Source organism: Hemicordylus capensis, chromosome 1, assembly GCF_027244095.1.
Source record: "Hemicordylus capensis ecotype Gifberg chromosome 1, rHemCap1.1.pri, whole genome shotgun sequence".
NCBI lineage: Eukaryota > Metazoa > Chordata > Lepidosauria > Squamata > Cordylidae > Hemicordylus > Hemicordylus capensis.
In genome coordinates, this window is record NC_069657.1 from 243,284,228 (window position 1) to 243,307,255 (window position 23,028).

The following is a 23,028-nucleotide window of genomic DNA, read 5'->3' on the forward strand; positions in this document are numbered from 1 at the left end:
TGTGTTTTGGGGGATGATGCTTAACTTGCAGCGGTAGGGAGGCCTCCAGTGGGGGTGGGGGCGGCTCCAGAGGCCTTTAGGTCCAGGCTCCAAGATTACCCAAGTGCACCTCTGTACAAATGCCAACTATTTGGCCATGTTGCTGTGTGTTGGGGACAAACCTGCTGTGGTAAATTTGGCGGTGCCCACTCATTAGTTGCGGAAGCCATACCCGGGATACAGGGGCTGTTCTGTAGCAAAACAAGCTTGGGATATTCAAATTATGAGAGTTGAGCAGGGTTTATCTTATGCTGAGACTGTCAAAAGACATAGAGAGGGGAGACAGGAGGGAGACAGTGTGTGTGGGGGGGGGGTCCCTGCCTCTTCCCCTCCTCCCCCTCAAGTTTCTGTAATTGAAGAAGGGAGTAGACCCCTTTCTGACCTTACTAAAGTTCCCAATGTAAGGTTTCTTGCATTTATGGTAGGGGTAATTAATTGCACTGCACAAACTTAATGTCACTCTGAGAAAATTGTTATAATTTTAAAAGCTGCTGAAAAGTACCTGGGAATGGGTTTGATCATGGTGGAATAGGTTTGTGGAATTTTAGGTCACTCTGAGGTGTAGAAGGGTGGCTCTAACTGTTCTTAGCTGGAATGCACATGGCCTGATCGCTCATGGTCAACAGTTGAAATAGATTTTGTCAAGCATCCTAGATCCACATGACGTTATTTGTATTCAGGAGAGCTGGTTGATTACTGATTTATTGTCGAGATTTCCAGCTTATACTTTAATGCGCAAATATAGGAAGGAAGGGAATGGTGGTAGGGTTGCTATTTGTATTTTAGAAGGTTTCAATTTTGTAGAAACTGATGTTGTAGTTGAAGATAGTGAGGTTATGGCTGTTGAGATCCTGTTAGTGAATAATTTGGGGGTGGTTCGAGTTATCGACATACATAACCCATGTTGCCCTTTGATCAAAAGGAATTTAGATATATTAGCTGAGGGTTCTATGGGACCAATTGTTGTTTGTGGAGACCTCAACAGTCATAGTCCCTTTGGGGGAGTTCCAGGCTAGGGTTGTGCATTCTGTTTTGTTCTTTCTGTTTTCTTTTGACCCAAATCTGAAACACCCCAATTTTGTTCTTTGTTCAAAATCAACCAATCCAAAACACCCCAATTTTGTTCTTTGTTCGAAATTGCAAAATCCAAATCTGAAACATTTTGTATTTTAAAAAACAGCCCCAGGGCAAAACTAGTGGGTGCAGGTGGTACTGCCCAATGGGTGGAAGCTACCACCCAAATTTCAGAGGAATTAGTCAAAGGGCTGGGTTTTGGTGAATTTTTGAAGTTTAAGATTTTTCCCTTAGGGAATAATGGAGGTTTCAGCAAAAGTATAGCTTCACGTTGTCAGCGGGGGGAGGGGTGGCCCAGAGCAGAGTAGGGTGGGTGATAGTGCCTAATGGGGACAAGTAAGCTACAACAATTTTTTCAAAGGAATTGGGCAAAGAGCTGATTTTTGGTGATTTTTTGAAGTTCATGCATCTTTAAGGTTTTCTCCCTTAGGGAATAATGGAGGTTTCAGTATTTATTTATTTATTTGATTTGTTTTGATTTGATTTGTATACCGCCCTTCCAAAATGGCTCAGGGTGGTTTACAGTAGACCCATAACTCCAGCTGGGGGGCACTGGGGTGGTGCGAGTGGTGGTGTAGTGCACACCGGAGCGAGTGGTGGTGTAGTGCACATAGGGTGCCAACCACCCCGATACCCACAAGCCCGTGAGGTACAGAGTTTGGTTGTTTCTGAGGTGTTCTGTATGTAGACTCTCTGGTAGCATATGAGAGAGGATTAATGGTTTGTCATTGAAAATCTCATAATCTACCAGAGAATATACACTCAGAACACCTCAGAAACAACAAAACCCAGTACCTCATGGGTTAGCAACCCATGGGGGTGGTTGGCAACCTCTGTGCAGTACACCACCACTCACTCTGGGCCACCCCAGCACCACCCCCAGTGCAGTTATGGGGCTGCTGAAACCTTCATTGTTCCCTATGGGATAAAACCTTAAAGATGCATGAACTTCAGAAATCAATTTAAAATCAGGCCTTTGGCTAACTCCTTTGCAATCCAGGTGGTGGGCAGGCACCCCTTGTGGTGCTAATGCCCAACCCACTGCTCTGCCCCCCTTTCTGCCCCAAATCTGCCACAAAGACATGCAAACTTCAACAACTCACTCCCCCAAGCCCATGCGCCACTGCTGCGACTCCCAAGCCCACACTCCACTGCTGTAACCCCCAAGCCCACACTCCACTGCTGCAACCCCCAAGCCAACACTCCACTGCTGCAACCCCCAAGCCTACACTCCACAGCTGCAACCCCCAAGCCTACACTCCACTGCTGCAACCCCCAAGCCCACGCTCCACTGTTGCAACTCCCAAGCCTATGCTCCACTGCTGCAACCCCCAAGCCCCCCAGTGCCACCCCAGCAACCCCCCAGTGCAAACTACAGCCAACAGCAGCATCATGTGCCCTGCCCTCCCTCCTCCACCAAGCAAGCAGTTCTCATCCACAGACATTTTTTTCAACACATCATCAACAATAGCAGAGCTTTACAAAGAACCAGGTTTCCAAAACAAGACCACACAGATGCAGCAGAACAACAAACCATCCTAGGCAGGCAGGCATTTGAATTGCATTATATATAAGCAGGCTTGCATGCTGAGCTCAGGCTGGCAGCAAGGCAAGCATGGCATCATGGAAACTTGAGTTTAGACATGCAATGCAAAACTAGTTCTCTCTCTCTCTCTCTCGAATGAGGGAGCCAGAAAGGCAAAACTTAGAAGCGACTGAGTAATTAACTTGTTGAATGAACAATTAAACCAAACTCCCCACCAACCTCAAAGCAATCAGCCCAGACAGAGTGGAAACAGGGCATTGTTTGTTAGAGCTGGCAATGGTTAATCAGAATTTCTTAACACACAATTGCTTTACAGTACAACACATTCCAAAGAAATGAGCTTCCTCAAGGATGCTGTGTTTGCTTTTTGTATATCTTATCTTCTGCTAATCTTCTTGACAAACACTCACTGCCTCCCTAGTTGCTGCTCCTAGTCAGGAGACCAAAGGTCCGAAATTTTTTCCAAAGAACAAAACTTTGGCTCCGAAATGGGATCATTTCAATTTGTATACCAAAAAAAATGTTTTTAATTTTTTCATTCCGATTTGTATACAAAATGTCCGAAAATGCCATTTTCAGACACAAAACGTTTTGTTGCCAAATCGAAATGCACAAGCCTATTCCAGGCTTGATGCAAATGGAAATGTCGTGGAAGCGTTCTGTGAGCACCATAACTTGGTGGTGTTGAATGATGACACCCCAACTCATATTAATACTTTTACTGGTCTAACGTCCTCACTGGATTTGAGTATTGTTTTCGGTTCTTTTGTGGGTAAATGTGGATGGGAGGTTTTTTATCAGATTTGAATATGGATCATAAGAACATAAGAACAGCCCTACTGGATCAGGCCCAAGGCCCTTCTAGTCCAGCATCCTGTTTCACACACTGGCCCACCAGATGCTGCTGGAAGCCTACAGCAGGAGTTGAGGGCATGCCCTCCCTCCTGCAGTTACTCCCCTGCAACTGGTACTCAGAGGCCTCCTGCCTTTGAGGCTGGAGGTGGCCTATAGCCCTTTGACTGGTAGCCGATGATAGACCGCTCCTCCATGAAGTTATCCAAACCCCTCTTAAAACCATCCAGGTTGTTGGTTGTCACCATATCTTGTGGAAGATAATTCCATCACTTCCCGGCTCTCCTTTCCCTTGGGGAGGTTTTAAGGTGGGAGGTATTGTTCCAAAGTGGAACTACCCTAAAGAGAACTGAGATCTATTTTAGTCAGAATGTAGGAGGACATTGAATTTCAAACAAGGGTTGGAGGCAGTTGAGGAGTTCTCCGTTATTCTAACCCAGGGAATTTGGAAGGCGGCTTTCTTGGCAATTCCAAAATTTAAAATTAGAACCTCATCTGTGCAACCTGTCTCTTGGTGGATGGAAGACTGTAGTGTGGCGATTAGGGCGAGAAATCGGGCTTTTAGAAGAGCAAGGAGAACTCTATCTGGAGCAGATCTATTGGAATACAAACGTCAAAGGGCTAAGGTGAAAATGGAAAAACTAAGAGGGAGAGCTGGAGATTTATTGTGGGAAGCTATCTGCAGATACACCAGTTGCCTCAGTTTTCAAAGAAGTTAAGAAAATGAACGGAATACGAACAGGGCATAGAAGCATCCTTTCTCTAGTATTACAAAATAATTCCATAGCAATATCACATAAGAAAGCAGAGATGCTGGTTAGAACCTTTCAACAGGTTAGCAATGTGGATAATTGGTCAGCAGACTTTAGGAGACAACAGGAGGACTTCATGGACTAAAATAGGGAGGTCTTTGAGAAAGGGGACCCTAAGTCAGATGATGACATCAATGCTTTATTTTCTATTTGGGAAATGCAAAAGGCTTTGGATGTAGGCAAGAAGTCTTCACCTGGTGAGGATGAAATAGGTTATGAGATCTTGAGGTGTTTGCATGAAGAATCTCTGAAGAGCTTAGTCAAATTTTATAATTTAATTTGGGGAAAGGGTGAATTACCTAGCTCCTGGAAGGGCGCTCTAATAGTTCCAATAGGTAAACCAGAGAAGAATCCCTCTGACCCATGATCTTATCGTCCAGTAGTTATAATGTCCTGTTTATGTAAAGTTATGGAAAGGATGTTGAATGAACGTTTAATGGCTTTCCTCGAAAAACACCACCTGATCACTGACTTGCAAAGTGGATTTTGAAGAGGCCGTAGTATGCTAGACCATATAATACAGCTGGAAACAGAGGTCTGGAAATCTTTTGTACAAAAGGGTTGTTAGTTGTGGTGTTTCTGGATTTGGAAAAAGCATACAAGATGGTATGGAGGGAGGGTTTAATATATAAACTTTATCAGTCCAGGGTAGGTTGCTATGGTGGATCCAGTCTTCCTTTAGTGGAAGGTGGGTAAAGGTTAGAATCCAGAATTTAATTTATAGTCCCCAAAGTTTGGTTAACACTCAGGGGAGTGTTCTGAGCCCCACATTGTTTAACATAATGATAAATTATCTATCCTTGGTTTTACCACATGGGATAAGTTGTAGTATGTTTGCAGATGACTGGGCAATTTGGGTTAAGAGCAAGAATTTAATTTGAGCTGAGAACAAATGGAAGGAGACGCTAAGGAACCTGCAGAATTGGGGTAATAGGTGTGGTTTTCAGTTCTCCTCCTCCAAGTCATTGGGAATGGTATTCTCTCATAAGAGAGTTGTACCAGCTCTTAGGCTTTTTTAAAAAAATATGATTCTCTGCTTGAGTTTGTGTCTCAGTTCAAATTTTTGTGTATTGTATTTGATTGTAAACTTAGTTGCCTTCCTCATAGTAAATACGTTGAGAATAAATGTAAATCCCGTCTTAACCTGATGTGGAGTGCTTCTGGTAGTCAATGGGGGGCAGATCTAAAGTCCCTTCTGATGTTGTATCAGGCTCTAGTTAGATCTTAATTAGATTACGGATGCCAGGCCTTTTCATCGGCTCCTAAAATGATTTTACAGAAGTTGGATGTAATCCAGACTAAAGCTCTCTGTATTATCTGTGGAGCATTTATAATTACCCTTTGTAGTGTTCGGGATGCAACTGGGGAATTGCCTGGGAAACTGTGGCACCAACTTTTGGAATAGATTAAGTTTTGGAATAGATTAAGAAACCTATCTTTTGGAAATTGGGGTGGTGCTTATGACCCTTGTGTGGAGTTTAATGATCTTGGAAAATTTGTAATGCTTATTATCCTCATGCAGTCAGGATTATGATCTGGCCCAAGATTGGCATTCTGAGAGGATTAGTATCCAAGACCCCTAAATTATCTTTGTATCCGGGATGGCGCTCTTCTCCACCTGTGGATGTCTTAGAATGTCGCGGGGGAGGGGGACCAGCAAAGAACTGAATTGACGATTAGGTCTGACCCTTGAAATGCTACTTTATGACACAGGATTTTGTGAGATCTTCACTGATGGAGCTGAGACACTTTGGGATGGCAAAGTTTTGGCAGCATTTGCAATCCCTAATTTGAGGATTGTGAAAGGTTATAGGCTGACAGATGGAATTAGCATTATGTTGACCAAACTAGTAGCTCTATCTGGCTCTAGACTAGAGTGCTAAAGGCAAGCCAAGTTGCAATTTTTAGGACCTTGTCCGAACATTGTTCTGTCAAGGGAAATCTATGCAAACTTCTGTCAAGGGAAATCTTTATCTCACTGGAAATTCGGACAGCAACCTTTGTCTCCTACATGTGGAGTTGTTGAATCGATCGACCATCTGATTTGGGATTGTGTTCAGTTTTGCTATGAACGGGAAAATTTGCTGTCATATCTTAGGTTTCTTGGAACAATTAACAGCAGATGGCATTGCCAGACTGTTTTATGATGCATGCTTCTTTAGCCCCCGTCAATCACTTAGGGTCAAAGAAGGCCACCCGGGAAAGGCGAGAGGGGCGTGGCTGACGCGGGGGCTGCTCCTCCCTCGGCCACGCCCAATGCAGGAAGAGGAGCCAGGCGGCGGCGGCGGCGTGGCCTGTGATCGGAGCAGAGGGGAGGTGTGTCTGTCAGGAAAGAGAGGGCTACGGGCTCCATAGCTACAAGTGGGTGAACAGGAGGCGCGAGGCTTTTGGACACAGGGGTCCCAGCGGGCCGGCTTGGTGAGCTGACAAAATCGGCAAGCAGCGTGGCCTGATGGGGGCCTCGCTCGGCCTCGTGGCCGAGTCACGTGGGCGGGGGAGGCCGTTGGGGGTGGGGGAGAGGCTGGCTGGAAGTGGAGAGGCGGGAGGGAGCGGAGGCCGGCTGTTTGGATTGGAGGCTGCAAGAAAAGGACTGATTGAGTGACGCACGCTGGGCGCTTCCTGTTTGTAATAAACAGCGCGCGTGAGTGACGCCAGACTATTCTGGCTTGTGCCGTAGATTCGTAGCGTGTAGACTAGCAACTAGCATAGGCCGTGGACAGCCGAATTCCCTGCTGCTGCTTTTGTCTCTCTCGGTTTTTGTTTTACTTTTCTTTCTCTAGGTAGGAAGTGGGAGCTCCCCATAGAAAATAATGCTGCCGTAGAAATTGTCGCCCTGTGGGCCCCACGCACACCCCTCGCTGCGGTCAGTTTGTATTGATAGCCGGTTTGGTTCTCCAGTTGCCCGCCATAAATATCTCGGGTTGCAGCAAAGAGGAATCTCACTCTGTTGCCCTTCGGCATCCCTCCACCCCGCGCGCGCAAGCCAGTTGTGCTGCATTCACTGCCACACAGAGACGATGGGAGAGGGCTAAAACCTTGTCACGGTAAAAGGGGGTGTGTGTGTTTGTGATCACACCGGCACCCGAGTGTGACGCTGGCCTTCCCATCCCTCTGATCTCCATCGGGCAGCGTGGGAGCGGGAGAAGGCAGGACGTGGCTGCTTGCAAGTGTGGAAGTAGCATCAGGGCAGGTCTGCGTTCAGCCGAGCGCTGGGCTGGCTTCAGGTGTGGCGGGGACTGGGGAACTGAAGGGGCGTGTGTGCCATGTCTGCTGCTGTACTGGATAGCATTGCATGCCTTTGGGTTATTGAGACGCACTAACACGGTTACCTAAAGGAATTCCCTTGCAATTGCTGTAGGTCCTATTATATAATTGTTTTGCTGTTTGTTGTCTAGAAAGTGTGTGTGTGCTGTGTAGCATGATAGTGGAGATCTGAATCTGTGGCTTTGTGCCCTTGTGACAGAGTAGGTGGTGGTTGTAAACCATAATCTATCAACCTCAGTGCCCATTTGAAATAAGGAGAGCCTAATACAAGATGACTATAACCCTTCCCTCTAATGCAATATGAGAATAACAGGGGACTAATTGTAAACCATTTGGTCCCCACCCTTGCCAGCAATATAGCAATATTTTAACAGTGGACTATAAATTATAAGATTATTATAAGCTCCCTTTTTACAGTCCTAAAACACTGTAACATTAAATTTCTGCCTTAAATTTCTGCATTGTGTCCTTTTTATCTTTTGTTTGCTGCCCTGGGAGCTTCTGCTGAAGGGCCACTAATAACTTTGGGGGAGGTTTGTCTGTGAGTGCCACTGGCTCGTCTGGTGGTGACTCGGAGGCGAGCCTTCTCTGTAGTTGCCCCAGGACTGTGGAACACACTTCCTGCTGAAATAAGAGCTGCTCCATCCCTGATGGTTTTTAGAAAACAACTGAAGGCACATCTCTTCAGCCAAGCTTTTTAGTTGAAGTTTCTTAGTTTAATTTTATTGATTGTTTTAACTTCATACATGTTTTAAATGTGCTAAGTTTTGTTTTGTTTTGTTGTAAACTGCCTGGAGACTCTGGTAGCAGGTGGTATATAAATGTATTAAATAACTTAACCAAAATTATTTATTTGGTCATCTAAACCATTGTCTCTCTTTCTTGTAGACGGCAATGGAGCTCCTTGAAGAAGATCTTACCTGTCCCATTTGTTGTAGTTTGTTTGACGATCCACGAGCACTACCCTGTTCACATAACTTCTGTAAAAAATGTTTGGAAGGGATCCTAGAGGGAAATGCCCGGAACATGATTTGGAGACAGCCTCTTTTTAAATGCCCCACCTGTCGGAAGGAAACTACTGTTACAGGGGTCAACAACCTCCAAGTCAACTATTCTCTAAAAGGTATTGTGGAGAAGTATAATAAGATTAAGGTAACAACAAAAATTCCTTTGTGTAAAGTACACAGTGGTCAACCCCTTAACATTTTCTGCCAGACAGACACTCATTTGATATGTGGTATCTGTGCAACTCGAGGAGACCATATAAAGCATGTGTTTTGTTCTGTTGAAGATGCTTACCTTCAGGAAAAACTTGCATTTGAGACCTTGTTCAAGGGATTTGAAACATGGCGTTGCGAGGATGTACTTTCTCGACTAGACATTCTAGAAAGCAGCAAACGGAAGGCTCTCCAGATTCTGACAAAGGACTATGACAAAGTAAAAGAGTTTTTTGAGAAACTGCAGTATGCACTGGAGCAAAAAAAGAATGAAATACTTTCAGACTTTGAGACGATGAAGCTTGCAGTTATGCAGGCATATGACCCAGAAATCAATAAACTGAACACTATTGTACGAGAGCAACAAATGGCTTTTAACATTGCAGAAGCCTTTAAGGATGTGTCTGAACCAATTATATTTTTGCAACAGATGCAAGAGTTCCGAGAGAAAATAAAAGTGATAAAGGAAACCAGATTGCCTTGTCCCACAGTAGATATTAACTCCACAATGAAAGACTTTGATACTAGTCAGTGGGAGCAATTTAAGCTTGCAGATGTGGACAAGCTTTCTTTACCTCAGGAGAAAAGCACTTATAATTGGGCCATTCCTTCACCTTTTTCATACAAGTTTATCATGGCGATTTTGTTTTGCTTGTTTATCCTTGCTACTACCCAGGTATCCATTATAGACTCTCTAGCTGACACTCTCCAGCACTGCAAAACCTTTATCTCTGAATATGGCTCAGGATATCTGACAGATACAGCAGAGATGGCAGGTCATGCTGTCTTCTATTGGGAGAAAATTACTGATAGTGCTTCAGTTCTAAGTGAAAAATGTGTAAACTATACACTTGTGATGTTGGATAATGTTGCTCAATTTGTGTGCAAATATAAACTTTAGTACTACCAGTGTGTAAGAAATGTGTAATCAAAAACTGGTTGCTTGAGAATCTTTAAAAATAAGTACACTAAACCCTAGTAAACATTTGGTGGATTTTTGAAATGAGCTTGCTCTTCAAGTACTGATGCTGTTTTCTGTGGTTCAGGCATTGATATGTTGAAATATTTTGCACATTCTGATTCTGAAAGTGATTGACCTTTTTAAAAGTGAAATTAACATGTCATTTTTTAACTGTCTATCTTGCTTTTCCCAAGTGAAGACACTAGTTGTATGTATAATAGTAATATGTAAAAATGTCTTTTTTCCATAAAATGCAATAAACAATTGAATGAATTTTGACGTCAAGGGAGGATCATTGATATGGGCTAAGAAGGTGTTTAACAGGTTTTGTTGGGAATATAAATCATAATTATTGTCACCAACAGTGAGCCTTGCTAGCACTTCAAAAATAAAGATACTTAGAACTTGCAATTTCTGTTAAAGAATGTATGCACAAAAGAGAACAAAATGCATAATATTAAATTCTAAAGACTTGTTTAATTAGACTCTGATTAATTAAGCAAGTTAATGGAAGATTCAGATACATTCAGGAGAATTAACTGCTGAGGACGGATCTAACAAAAGCTGCATATGAGCAGGCATTGAAGGCATAATGCCTAATAAATGTAATAGACTCAAGATGAGGTAGCTACTACAGAATTCTGGGAATGGAACTGTCCTGGAGAAGGCAGAAGAGGTAGCTATTGGTCTTGTGTTATAATACTTGATGGTAACAACAACTTTTGTAGCTAGTTCATCGCAGAAATTGGTAGTAGAGAAAATTCAACAGAGCAAATGTTGCAAGAAAGCAGCTTTCTCTTTGGAGAGTTACCACAACAAAGGAAAAGATTAGTGCCCTTGTAAAATGAAACTGCCTTGTTCAGATAGAAGGGATACATTGTTGACTTTCTCTTCTCAACCTGGATCTTTGAGTAATGTTTCTTGAGCCTACGCCAGTGGCATTGATGGCCAGTAGGATCCCTGCCTAGTGGTCTGCCAATCTTGCAAAAATCCAGATTCAGAATAAGATAATAGTACATACTGACAGACCGACCAAACACATGGAGCACTGGAGATAAATATTTAAAGGATAGGCAGTAATAATAATAATTGATACATGTTATTTGTTAGCTGTCCCAAAACAAATTGTTCTCTAAGCAGCTCAAAACACAGTATTAAAACATGAAATAAAAACACATAACACATTAAATCAGGGATTCTCAACGTTGGGTCCCCAGGTGTTATTGGACTTCAGCTCCCATAATCCCCAGCCCCAGTGGCCTTTGCTGGGGCATAGCAATAGCAATAGCACTTACATTTATATACCGCTTTATAGCCGGAGCTATAAAGGTTACAGGGCGGCAGTTTTACCACTGCGCCACCAGGGGCATGATGGGAGTTGAAGTCCAATAACATCTGGAGACCCAATGCTGAGAATCTCTGCATTAAATCATAACAGACAAAAAGGGAGAAAAGAAAATATAAAATCTAATAGCAGTTATAAAAACTCATTTTAAATTTATTTTAAAAATCAGAATTTAAAAGGCCTGGGCTAGATTGATACTACGAAAAAGTGGTACTTTCCTCTGATACCTTTCCTACCTAAGGTACAGGGCTTGACTGTGTATTTGGCATCAAAGTAATCCAACTATTGAACGAAGTACAGCATGTTGACAAGCATGCAAGACTTATATTTGGAGCATGTTGAGCTTTTGAATTTCGTTGGATGTTGGGCAGGTACGGAGCCAGCCGAGCGGCCCCTCTGATAACGTCCCGTGCGCATGACGTCACACGCACAGGGCATGCCCTGAGAGAAATCCCCTCCCCGCCCAGGAGCAAGCGCTTGCCCATTCTTTTCAGGCAGCATTTGCATGTGATGTCATGCGCAAAGGGAGCGTGGCCTCGAGCTCTGAAGAGCCTGAGCGAGCCGTTCCCTGTCATTTCAGGCAGCACTTGCTGCCTAAAAGCATCTATTCTCCCTTTCTCTTCCTCTCTGGAGGGAGGGAAAGGGGAATAGATGCTTTCAGGCAGCAAATAGGGATGTGCACGAACCTGTTTGGATGCCCTTTTATGGGTCTCCGAACAGGTTCAAACGCGGGGCCTGGTTCGAAGTTCGAACGTGGTGGGGGAGGGTACACTTACCCCTCCCGCTGCTTTTCCCCCACCAGCACTCGTTACTGTTAAAAGTCTTTGGGGTGGAAGCATACCTCCCTGCCGCCTTGTTTGCCTCCTCGGCCGGAAGTGGCCAGAAGTACTGGGTGCGCATGTGTGGCAGATGGGTGCATGCAAGCCCGGTACTTCCGGCTGAGTTGGGCAACAGGGCAGCAGGGAGGTACGCTACTGCCCCTAAGACTCTTAACAGTAACGAGTGCCAGTGGGGAAAAAGCAGCGGGAGGGGTAAGTGTACCCTCCTTCTCCCTTAAATAGGCATCCCCGCCACCTTCGAACCGCCCAGCAGCAGATCTGTGCACATCCCTAGCAGCAAACGCTTCCTGAAAAGGATGGGCAAGCGCTCACTCAGGGCTCTTAGTAGCCTGGCTTGGGGCGTGGGGGTTCGTTAGGGGCTCTTCCAGAGCCCGAGCCACACACCCCTGGGGGCTTCAGCAGCCCCTACCATTGGTGGCCTGGGTTCTTTGAACCTGTTCACACAATGGTGGCTACTCCCCTGGTGCCACAAAAATTTAGTACTCAAAGTATGCTGATAAAAATGTATGCATATTTGCTTTTATGTTGAACCAGGTAAGATGTATAGAATTTGGTTCTGCGGGCTAGGGTGGGAGGATAACAATAGAACAAGGGAAGTAGCTATGTAGGGCGCCAAAATATGATGATATCTGCAGATAAAGTCATCTTTAACCCCTCTCTGCAGCCACTAGAGGTAGACATCTATGATGCTTTACCAGATTGTGTGCAGACATGAAAGATTATGGAGCAGATTGTTTTCAGCAGCCTGAGTTGGAAATGCATGGATCTTCTGCGGCAAACTCAGTTTCCAAAGCAGCCAATCTGTCTCTTTAATCACAGATTTTGGTCTGGGCAACATTTGTGAACTTTGGATTTGCACATCACACTATTCATCTGGATGGACTCCTCCTGCAAGTGAAGAACGAGAGCATGTGAACTACCCCTGACACAAGCTGGTGCTGTGTCTTATTTGAATGGGATTCTTAGAGGCTTTTGGGGTCTGCCCAGGCAGTTGGGCTTTGAATGTCTTTAAAAACAAAACAAAACTTTATTGCAGCTACAATACTTGGTTCCCAAGCAAGTAACCCTGTGTACAGTAGTGGATGTACATAGTTCTTGTTGCCTTGGAGGCCTATGCCTGCTCAGTTCCTTCCTCCCACAACAAACACAAATGATTGCTAAGCACGGATTGCTCTTGGCTTAGGCTTGTGTAGTTCTGACACACCATTTGGAGACTTAATTTTTGTGTGGAGAAGGGAAAGATGACCAATCAAGATGTGGTCATCTTGAATGTGGGAGGACAGAAGTTCACAACCTGGCCTTCAACATTACAACGATTCCCAGAGTCTAGGTTGGCAAGGATGCTGGCTGGCAATGATGATGAATGTAGGTTGGTGAAGGGTCAGTTTTTTGTGGACCGTGATGGAGTTCTGTTCAGCTATATTCTGGACTTCTTAAGAACGCTCCAGGTTTCCCTGCCCAGTGACTTCTCAGACTACCAGAGACTACAGCGAGAGGCTAACTTCTATGAACTCTACTCTTTGGCTGACCTTCTGAGTCAGGAAAATTCGTTGAAGCTAAAGAAAGAGATCTTGGAAATAAGATTCTTGCTCCAAGAAACGCAGGCTTTTTTCCGAGTGTTTGGCTCTTGCAGCATCACTATCGATGAGCTGGCTGGGAGGATTGCTGTTTTTTCGGAACAGCTTGTGGGAACAACTTGGAAGAACCATCATGTCCCTTCTCAGAAGGCACTGATACCCCTTTCTTTGGAAAGGCCTTCCCATCATGATCTTATTTTCCAATGCGGCACTGACCGCAGTGATCAGTTTATAGCAAGGTATTTTTTAAAAACCATTACTGCATGTCACGATTAACATAATACAAATTGAATCTATATATTTAATTCTCCTAGGTGCGCCTTGGAATGTGCGCCCAGCTGATTGGCTGAGGTGCACCCAGGAGGATTGGTCGCTGTGACAACGGGCCCGGCCTGGTCGCGGAGGCCAGAGGCGGCGGCAAGGCCGGGGGGGGGGAGAAAGGGGGGGCAGAAGTGGCGGGGGAGAGGAGAGGTGGCTGGGCCTGGAACAGGCCGGCTGTGGTCAGGAAGCGGAGACTGGGGCAGAAGGTGGGGGGGAGGAAGAGGTAACTGCCGGCCTCAAAGAGCACACAGATGCTCTGTGTGGTGTCGGCTGGTATATAGTTATTTCTGAAAGAGACTGGGGCTACTGCTTAAGAAGTAGAAAGAGAAGCATTTCAGAAATGGGGTGTCTGATTTTGCCACTGCACTTCAGTGCAGTTCAGACAATTATTTTCTGGACCTTTCAGACCTCTCTATTTCTGATGCTGCTCCTTGGCAATAACTTTAAAATTGTATGCTGCTTTGAAATTGGTAACTGGGACAAGGTGACATTTGGAAAGCTTGGCTTAATACTGCTTATAACAGTATTACATGTATGTACAAAAGGACACATATCAGAATAAATAACTGCCTAGAAGATTATGCTTATAAGCATAGTTACTGTATTTGCAGTTACAATACACAAAAATGCAGGAAAATAAGAATGTGAAAGATAACTTAGCCCAATGGTTCTGAGTGGGTAGGAATCCCAAGGTCTCCCTAGTCACATGGCCTACTCACAATCAGGCTCACTTACATTGAGCCTCATCCATGGCCGAGATTGAGAGAGGCATAGTTGAACATCTTCAGCATATTGGTGGCATTTTATGCCCTAATATGGAAGTGGCTTAATAGCTTTAAGTTGCCTTGCTTTTTCAGCATCCTGTCATTATGAAGTATGAATATTATTTGTCTTGTAAAATCAATATTGGTCCTATTAATATGAAAATAGAATTTGGCATGGATAATCTATCTGGTGAGGGATGCAATGTGACCAAATCTTACAAGATGGGTGAGTAATAGTAATTTAGAAAGCTTTGAACTATAGAGGACTCAGTATTGTCGGCTTTTCTGCCCACCCAAAACTTAGCTACAGTTTCTCATTTTTGTTAGTTTAAAATAAATTGTCAGCCATTCAAGCATAATGCAGGGATCGGTCCTTCAGTAATTTGGTGAAAATCTATTGTGTATTTTTAAAGTTAGGAGTCAGTCGGTGCCAGCTTGTCTTTTATTGCTTGAGGCAAATGGCAACAAGCAGCCTGCCCCACCCTCTTCCCTTCTCCAGCCTCAACTTTCTTTGAGGACATGCTGTGTGGCTTGGCCAGGGAATCGGTGCGGACAGAACTTGCATGCAGCATCAGCACCTTCACCTGTTGGCCTCTCTTCATCAATGCTGCGGTGCCAGTCCCAGCTGCTCACTCATGTTCTTTTCTTCCTCCTAGCAACAAATGTGTCCACTTTGTAGTTTGCTCCTGAAATGGAGTGCTGGGAATGGAACGAGTAAGGGCATGGGCCTGTGTTTAAAAAGAAAGAAAAAAGCAAAGTAATGGAGCAATGGTGTTAGAGAGATTTGAAGGGGAGATCATTTATCTATCTCACCTGCAGCAGAAGTGCACAAGTAAGGAGATTTGGGTACATCCCTACTTCCTATGTGCCTTGAAATTTGAGTGGTAGGTGGCATACATGGAGACCTACCCACCACCCAAATTTGGTGCCCCTAAGACCTTTATAAGTGGTCCAAATCGATCCAAATCAAAAACAAATTGAATCAAATCCAAATAGAATCTGGAGTGATTCAGGGAGACAGATTCAGACACAAAACAAATCAGGGGTGATTTTATTTGGGCACACATCGAATTTTTTTTTAAATCGATTCATGTACATCCCTAATAGGAAGCTGTCTTATACTGATTCAGACCCTTGGTCCATCTAGCTCATATTGTCTACATAGACTGGCAGCAGCTTCTCCAAGGTTGCAGGCAAGATTCCCTCTCTTGGAGATGCCTGGGAGGGAACTCGGAGCCTTCTGCATGCAAGCATGTAGATGCTCTTCCCAGAGTGCCCTCATCCCCTAAGGGGAACATCTTACAGTGCTCACACATGTAGTCTCCCATTCAAATGCAAACCAGGGTGGACCCTGCTTAGAAAAGGGGACAAGTCATGCTCGCTGCCACAAGACCAGCTCTCCTCTTGTCTGGAGACATGGAGTTAAAGTTCTATGTACAGTAGGTTATTTAGGAAATATATCAGAGAGATGGGAAAGGCCTACATGCCTAGCTGCTGGATACATCAGGAAGAGAGTGGGTAAAAGAGAGTCTGTGTCTCAGGTGGGAGTGAAACCTCAGTCTAACAAAGGGCAAGTAGAGTAGAGAAAGCGTGGTCAGAGAGGGAAGTCCCTTGCTCACTTATCTCTACCCCTAGTGCCCCAAGTGGTCAATAGAGTTACTGGTGCTAAGATTTGATGCCAGCACAGGAGTTGCATCTCCAACAGATGGCAGCAGAGGTGAGGTGGGGATGGCTGCAGCAGGATGGGCACCTGCACTCTACCCCATAGCGCTGTCCTCTCATGGGGATCTGCTCCGACTCAGAGTCCCTGTTTTAATTTTTAAATTAAAGTTAATTATACAAGAGCATATAGTAAAACAGGAACTGAAAATCAGCATACCATAGTTACCACATTAATAAGGATGAATGCAAGTCGAGAAGCAAAAAGCTTGTCTTTACAAAATTAATAAATGGTGCCCATCTACTCAAGAAATGATTCCATGTTTAGAAGAGCTGGTCTTTTGGTAGCAAGCATGAAGTGTCTATCTTAATTGTAGGAACCAACCCACAACATAGGTGCCAGACTGCAGTGCCCTCTGTTCTATTGGTGGGTGTGGGCTGCACTCACTACACACACACACCCAGCTATACCCTCCACTTCATGGGAAAGTAGATGCCACGCCTTGCTTGCCCACTTCTCCTGGTCACCTCCACCCATCATCTGGCTAAGGAACCACATTTAAATTTCCAGGCACCATGGCTAGTTGACCCATGGGAATTGTCAAGACCTGATGTATATCCCGTAATGATCGTAAACTACCCAGGGCTACTAGACTGGGTGGTATAAAAATGTAATAAATTGTAACTTCAGTTACAGGGTTTGGGAGTGTATGTGGGAGATGATGATTTGGATTAACATCCCCTCACATGATTAAAGCATGTCCTGAGAACACATCAGGACACCAGGGCTGGCATGTTCTTGGCATGTCTGTCCTCGCCCTGGTTGTCCATTGGGGCCAGTGTATTCATATGAACCTGCTTGCAGTCTGTGATTTGGCTTAATTCCTTGGAATGTGTTGAGAGATCTCCGCATGGATTCATGTGGTTTGCATTCCATAATAGAAAATGTCATTCCAGGGTTATTGTAATTCACTGTCTCCACGGCAGTGTGCATGCACCACACATGTGTTGACCACAGTTCTATAATAAGAATGAGGAGGGGCAACCACTCTAGAGTCTGGTGGTAATTAGTACTTAAGGTTCTTACTCTAAGAGTTCTGTCCTGCCTTTCTCTAAGGATTCAAGCTGACAAGCAACAATACACTCACAATTTTTAAAACAATTAGAACCATGGAAACACAGCAATGAAACCACAATAAAATTAAAGCAGGTGGGCAAAAGCCTTAAAAAAAATAAAAAGCCAGGCCAGGTGATACATGTGCAAAGATTTATATTTATACTTTCATCCAGAGATGTCCTTGTTCATCTTGTGGTTCTTTCAATTAAAAAAAGTCAAGGACTATCTTTAAACTAAAATGGATATGTGCTGAAGTGATATCTAATAAGCACTAGAATCTATATTTCACATTTTTGATAGCACTGCTGTTTAACATGGTATTATATAAGATTAACATAACATAGAAGTATGATTTAAGAGATGTTTTGGTTGATGATTTTTACTGGTGTGTTTTTGTTTAATAAACCATTCAAACTGATCTGGAGTTACCCAAATCAGTTTGAATGTTTTTCAACATTCAATGAATAAATTCAATCAATGTTTTTCACTGATTTTCTGAATATTTAAATATCAACAAATATGAGATCAATTGTTTGGGTCAACATACTAAAAGGGTAGGTTATGGGGAGCATATTACATCAGTGCCTAAGCATCTGTATTGGCTTCCCATAGCTGCCCTTGATGTCCCAAGAGCAAGACATTTTCATTTGCTCAGGTAGTTAATGGCCGACTTCTTAATATGTTCTTAATATTTGCTACTTTTTAGGCTTTCTGAGAAACAGGACTATAAACTCAACATACACCCTTCCATTTCAAAGGAAAATGTATTACTAACATTTTCTCTTTTCCTCCCAGATATGTTTCTATAAAACCTGATAAGAGGAAACTGATTAATGGAACTAATGTTCTCGGTCTGCTGGTTGACATCTTATGCAAAGAAGGATTTCATTTAATAAGCACCAGAACAGTTTCAGCAGAAGAAAAGATTGAATGTTACTGTTTTCAAAGAACAAGACAGCCAAGTCCCCTTACCATCAGTACCAGCCAAACACAGCAAGGCACTAGTGTACCACAGAGCAAGCTAATCCAAATTGCCAAACAGAAATGAAAAGTCTAATGGATATATTTTAATTTTTAAAAAATTTATTTTACATTTTATATCCTGCTCTTCCTCCAAGGAGCACCGAGCGGTGTACATTTAGGCTTCTCCTCACAACAACCCTGTGAAGTAGGTTAGGCTGAGAGAGAAGCGACTGGCCGAGAGTCACCCAGCTAGTCTCAGGGCTGAATGGGGATTTGAACTCAGGCGTCCCCGGTTCTAGTCCAGCACTCTAGGCACTACACCATGCTGGCTGAGATTTTTGAAACCAAGTGAGATTTTTGGAACCAAGTGTAGAAACCACAATACTAAGAGCTGCATGAGGTATAAAAGCTTTTATACATAGGATATAAAAGCAGCAAGTATAGTGCAATAGCAGGATATATGCATTTTTTGTCTGTCTATTTTGTTGGATTATATTTTAGAGAATTAAAATTAAACTAAATTACAAAGGCATCATCTCATACTGTGTGGGAGGAGGCAATGGCAAACCCCGCTTGTATTCTACCAAAAAAGCCCCACAGGGCTCTGTGGGCGTCAGGAGTCAAAATCGACTTGACAACACTCTTCACCTTTAAATTACTTTGGATGGCAAATAGAGTGCTATATCGTGAATGCAACTCTAGGAAGCAAAGTATGTATATACAGACACTAAAAATACATACTTCTCTGCTGCAGTGGCAGCCCAGGTAGGGTGGCTGTATTTGTGGCTCCAGATCATTCCCAGTCTTCTCACTCCACCCACCTTGCTTCACTGTTGCGTTAACTACAGGTGCATCGGCTATGACTGAGGCACGTGTCAGATGGGAGATGAAGGAGGACGGGGCAACCGGGTTGGGGTAAGAAGAGTGCAGCTAGTTTTACACACTCTCTCTCTCTCTCTGGACAGGCTGCCACTGGTGTCCTAGAGCAGCACAGGGCCAGACTAGGGGCACTGAGAGGGCAGTGGAATATATGTGGGGAGGGCGTTGGGTTTTGAGCAGAATAGGTAATTAAGGGTGGCAGTATTCACTGCTGCTGTACTCAGCGGGGTGCAGGGGAGGCGCACGAGTGGGGTGCACCGGGAATGTGCCCTGTTGCCCTGTGGGCCCGTCCGAGCCTAGAGCAGCACATGCTATGTGTGCAAATTACATTCACATATCATTATGCAGTTCTGAATTCTCCTTTTAGAAAGTCCTGGGCTGCGACTATCTAGTAGTATCCACACTACTAGAATATATCTGTAAACAAATCAAAATGAGGATCCCAATAATTACTGGGGGGGTTGGGGTGTCAAAAACTCACTCTCACCCCCCCCACACACCCCAGTTTAGGAACAGTTCAAATTTCTCAGTTGGATGAACTAAGAAGTAACGTAAGTAGGATGAGCTAAAATTAACCCCAGGCAACATGTAAAATTGTGTTTATTTTAGGTAAAATTTTCTTTAAAAGAAAGTCAGATTTAAAATATATAGTAAACATAATGCAAGCTCCTTAAACATCTAAGCAATGATGGTTCTATCTAGGTCAAAGATATACCAAGGTGTTGTGTGTTGACTACAGTTCTATAAGAAGAACTAGCTGGCCCAGGCGCAAGGCATCTGTGCCTCTAGTTGTCCATTTTTTCTTTCACCCCCGGCCACCACTGCCACTTTCTCTCCCCCTCCTGCCGCTGCCACTTTCTCTCCCCCCACCCCTGGCCACTGCTGCTTTCTCCCCCCTCCCCCGGCGCTTAGGGGGAAAAGACAGAACCATGGAAGCACAGCAATGAAATCACAAAATTAAAATGTATTTATATCTATGTAAAGTGGTATATAAATATTCATTGTATTAGTAAGGTTGGAGTGGGCCCTGACAAGTGAAGATGGACCTCTTTCTTTGGAGAGACAGAGCAAAGAACAAGCTGTTGCTGAGCTGGCAGGATCCCTCAGGCCCAGTGAAAGGGCGAACCTCTCAGAGCAGGTCTCAGGGGCTTGACAAGGTTCCGTCTTGTTTAACACCGACACAAAGCCACTGGGGAAGGAGTTTGGAACACAGTGTTACAAGGAGGCAGATCACCCTGCTTCATCTCCACCTAGGGATTGTTTTTAATGAAAGGCAGTATATAAGCTTAACAATAAAATAAAACCTCCCCTTTCCATCTGAGGGAGGCTGTAGATGTTCCAAATCCAATGCCTGAGTCAGTGAAGGACTGGATGTGAATAGCCTTAATCAAGATAAGACAGATAATATTTATTTATCATATTTCTATACTGCCTGATATGTATATCTCTAATATGTATATTATAATAGGAGGGGAAGTAGATTTGCATAGAACAGATCTTGTCCTGAATGGAGTTCTACTTCCTTTGAAGGAAGAGGTATGCTGCTTGTAAGTGTTCTTGATATAGTAAATATATATACTACTTTTCAACAAAGTGGTTTACACTGCCAAAGGAATGGGGCTGTAGCTTAGTGACAGTACCACTACTTTCCAGGTAGAAAGCCCCAGGTTCAATCCCTGGTATCTAGGGCTAGGAAAGACTTGTCTGAAACTCTGGAGACCCACTATCAGTCAGAGTAGATAGTATTGAGCTAGCTGGACCCATGGTCTCATTCAGTATAAGACCCTTCCTTTGTGCTGATGTAACTTTTGTATTTCTACCTGGTGGAAGTACCTTTAACTATTGGTAGGACTGTAGCTCAGTGTTAGAGGGTCTGCTTTGCATGCAGAAGGTTCCAGATTCAATCCATGGCTGCTTCAGATAAGCTAGATGGAGGACCAATAGTCTCACTATAGCTCTGGAGGGATACTATGCTAAATAGAACAGAAACAGTGGCTCTTCCCCGCTAATATAAGAAAGCCACCACTTTAAAAAAAATTGTCCCTTTGCCCAATAACCAGGGATCAAGTCTAGTCCCTAGGCACACAAGTGGTGGCTGTGGCCAGAAATGCTTTTGCCAAGCTTTGTCTGGCACACCAACTACCACCTTTTCTAGAGAAAGCTGACCTTGCCATAAATACATGCACCGTGGTAGTTTCCAGTTTAGATTCCTACACTCCGTGTGGGGTGTCAGAAAGCATCAATTGGTGCAAAATGCATCAGCAAGACAGCTGATGATAGCCTACTCTTTTCACCGTACAACACTAGTATGCTATCAACTGCATTTTGCTCTGTTTGCTTCTGAGCCCAGTTCAAGATACTGAATTGGGTCTCAAAGCAAACTGGGAGCCAAGGCAGCTGATATCTTTAAAGATGACAAAGTCCTGGGTGGTTTGGGACCATGTTATCTGAAGGACAGTATTCTCCCACACAAACCTACTAGCACTCTGTGGCCTTCAGGGAGGTCCATTAAGCATGGCAGAGGGATTACTTTCCAACCAGTCTGTCCACTTAGGTCTCCCATTGCCATGCCTATAATTTTTATTTCTGTGTAGCATTTGGCCTGAGTCCATGCGCCTCTTTTTAATGACCTTCAACGAAGGACAGCCCACCACTTCATGATGCAGACTCTTCCACTGTCAAACAGCTCTTCATGTTAGGAAGTTCCTCCTAATTTCTACCCTACATCTGTATTTTTGTAGTTTCAATGCAGTGGTTCTAGTCCCATCCTCAGGAACAAAAGAGAACAAGACTTTTTTTTCATTGCTGAGACTGATTCAGCAGGAGTGGTGAGATGTCTACTGAGTTATTTAATGTTTAGACCTCTTAAGATTTGTTCTTCTAACCTTTCCTAAATGTAAGTCAAATACAAATGTTAATTTGATTTCTGGAGCATGTATTCTTCATTTTCTGGGCAGTGGGCAAACAGCTGATAATTGTTGGCTACTGGGGAATATTAGAAATAAATAATTCCAACACACTCCTATATGAGAGCTCTTCAGATGTTTGAAGATATCATATCACTCCTTGGTCTTCTCTTCTCCAGCACCTTCAATTATTTTTTTATTGCCTCCTTCTGAATCTGAATTCCAATTTATCAATGTCCTCCTTAAAAGTGTGAGGCCCAGAATTGGATACAGTATTTCAAGTGAGGTCTGACCAGTTCACTATAGAGAAAAAACTATTACTTCTCATGATCTGGCTCCACCAGATTATTTTCCAAGTGCCCACAGACAGACTGCTTAATAATCTGTTCTAGGACCTTGCCAGATTTCAAAACCAAGGTGACAGGTCTGCAGTTTACCAACTCTTCCTTCCTTTCCCCCTTTTTTGAAGACAGGGACATCATTTGCTGGTCTCCAGTCTTCTGGAACCTCACCCATTCTCCTTCACTTACCTTTTGGTCAGATTTCTCAACCCACTGGCTATTCTGCACCCTTTTCAGCACCTTGCCTTTACTTTTGCTATCTTTTTGAAACTTTTCAGAAAGCTACTTCTGTCCTTAGAGCCTGTGTGGCTTTAATCCCCACCTAGAAGTTTTCCTATCCTTAGAGGGAGCACAGACATCAGCACAGGCGACTAACTCTTGTAAATAATTACTCACATGAGTAGTCTGAGCAATGCAACATCTGAAATGGGGATTGACAGAAGATCATAGTTGTCACTTATGTGATTAGAAGAGACACAAGATGCCATTTTTAAAAAAGTGACAGACAGTTGATAGTCTGATTTCCCACTTTAGATAGTTTAAATTAACTTT

General features: G+C 43.7%; 2 protein-coding genes across 10 annotated transcripts; both read left to right on the top strand.

Moving 5' to 3' along the window:
- The first annotated feature begins 6,515 nt into the window (after positions 1–6,515).
- TRIM13 (tripartite motif containing 13) lies at positions 6,516–10,038 on the top strand. Of its 9 annotated transcripts, XM_053275131.1 has the most exons (3): positions 6,516–6,639; positions 8,476–8,710; positions 8,879–10,038. In XM_053275131.1, the coding sequence occupies exons 1-3, from the start codon at positions 6,580–6,582 to the stop codon at positions 9,703–9,705; spliced, it is 1,122 nt and encodes a 373-aa protein (XP_053131106.1). In that variant the 5' UTR covers positions 6,516–6,579; the 3' UTR covers positions 9,706–10,038. The 9 variants fall into 9 exon arrangements, with proteins under 9 accessions (XP_053131106.1, XP_053130466.1, XP_053130851.1 ...); XM_053274491.1 differs by having other exon boundaries at positions 8,476–10,038; XM_053274876.1 differs by having other exon boundaries at positions 6,574–6,684; positions 8,476–10,038.
- A 2,941-nt stretch (positions 10,039–12,979) lies between these two features.
- On the top strand, positions 12,980–18,816 carry KCNRG (potassium channel regulator). Its single transcript, XM_053284684.1, has 2 exons — positions 12,980–13,765; positions 18,183–18,816. The coding sequence occupies exons 1-2, from the start codon at positions 13,191–13,193 to the stop codon at positions 18,433–18,435; spliced, it is 828 nt and encodes a 275-aa protein (XP_053140659.1). The 5' UTR covers positions 12,980–13,190; the 3' UTR covers positions 18,436–18,816.
- Positions 18,817–23,028: the final 4,212 nt, after the last annotated feature.

Coding starts and splice junctions, on each gene's coding strand:
- TRIM13 (XM_053274491.1), top strand. CDS start 6,580: ATGCAGGAAGAGGAGCCAGGCGGCGGCGGCGGCGTGGCCTGTGATCGG. Junction 6,640..8,475: donor GTGATCGGAGCAGAGGGGAG/GTGTGTCTGTCA, acceptor TCTTTCTTGTAG/ACGGCAATGGAGCTCCTTGA.
- KCNRG (XM_053284684.1), top strand. CDS start 13,191: ATGACCAATCAAGATGTGGTCATCTTGAATGTGGGAGGACAGAAGTTC. Junction 13,766..18,182: donor AGTGATCAGTTTATAGCAAG/GTATTTTTTAAA, acceptor TTTTCCTCCCAG/ATATGTTTCTATAAAACCTG.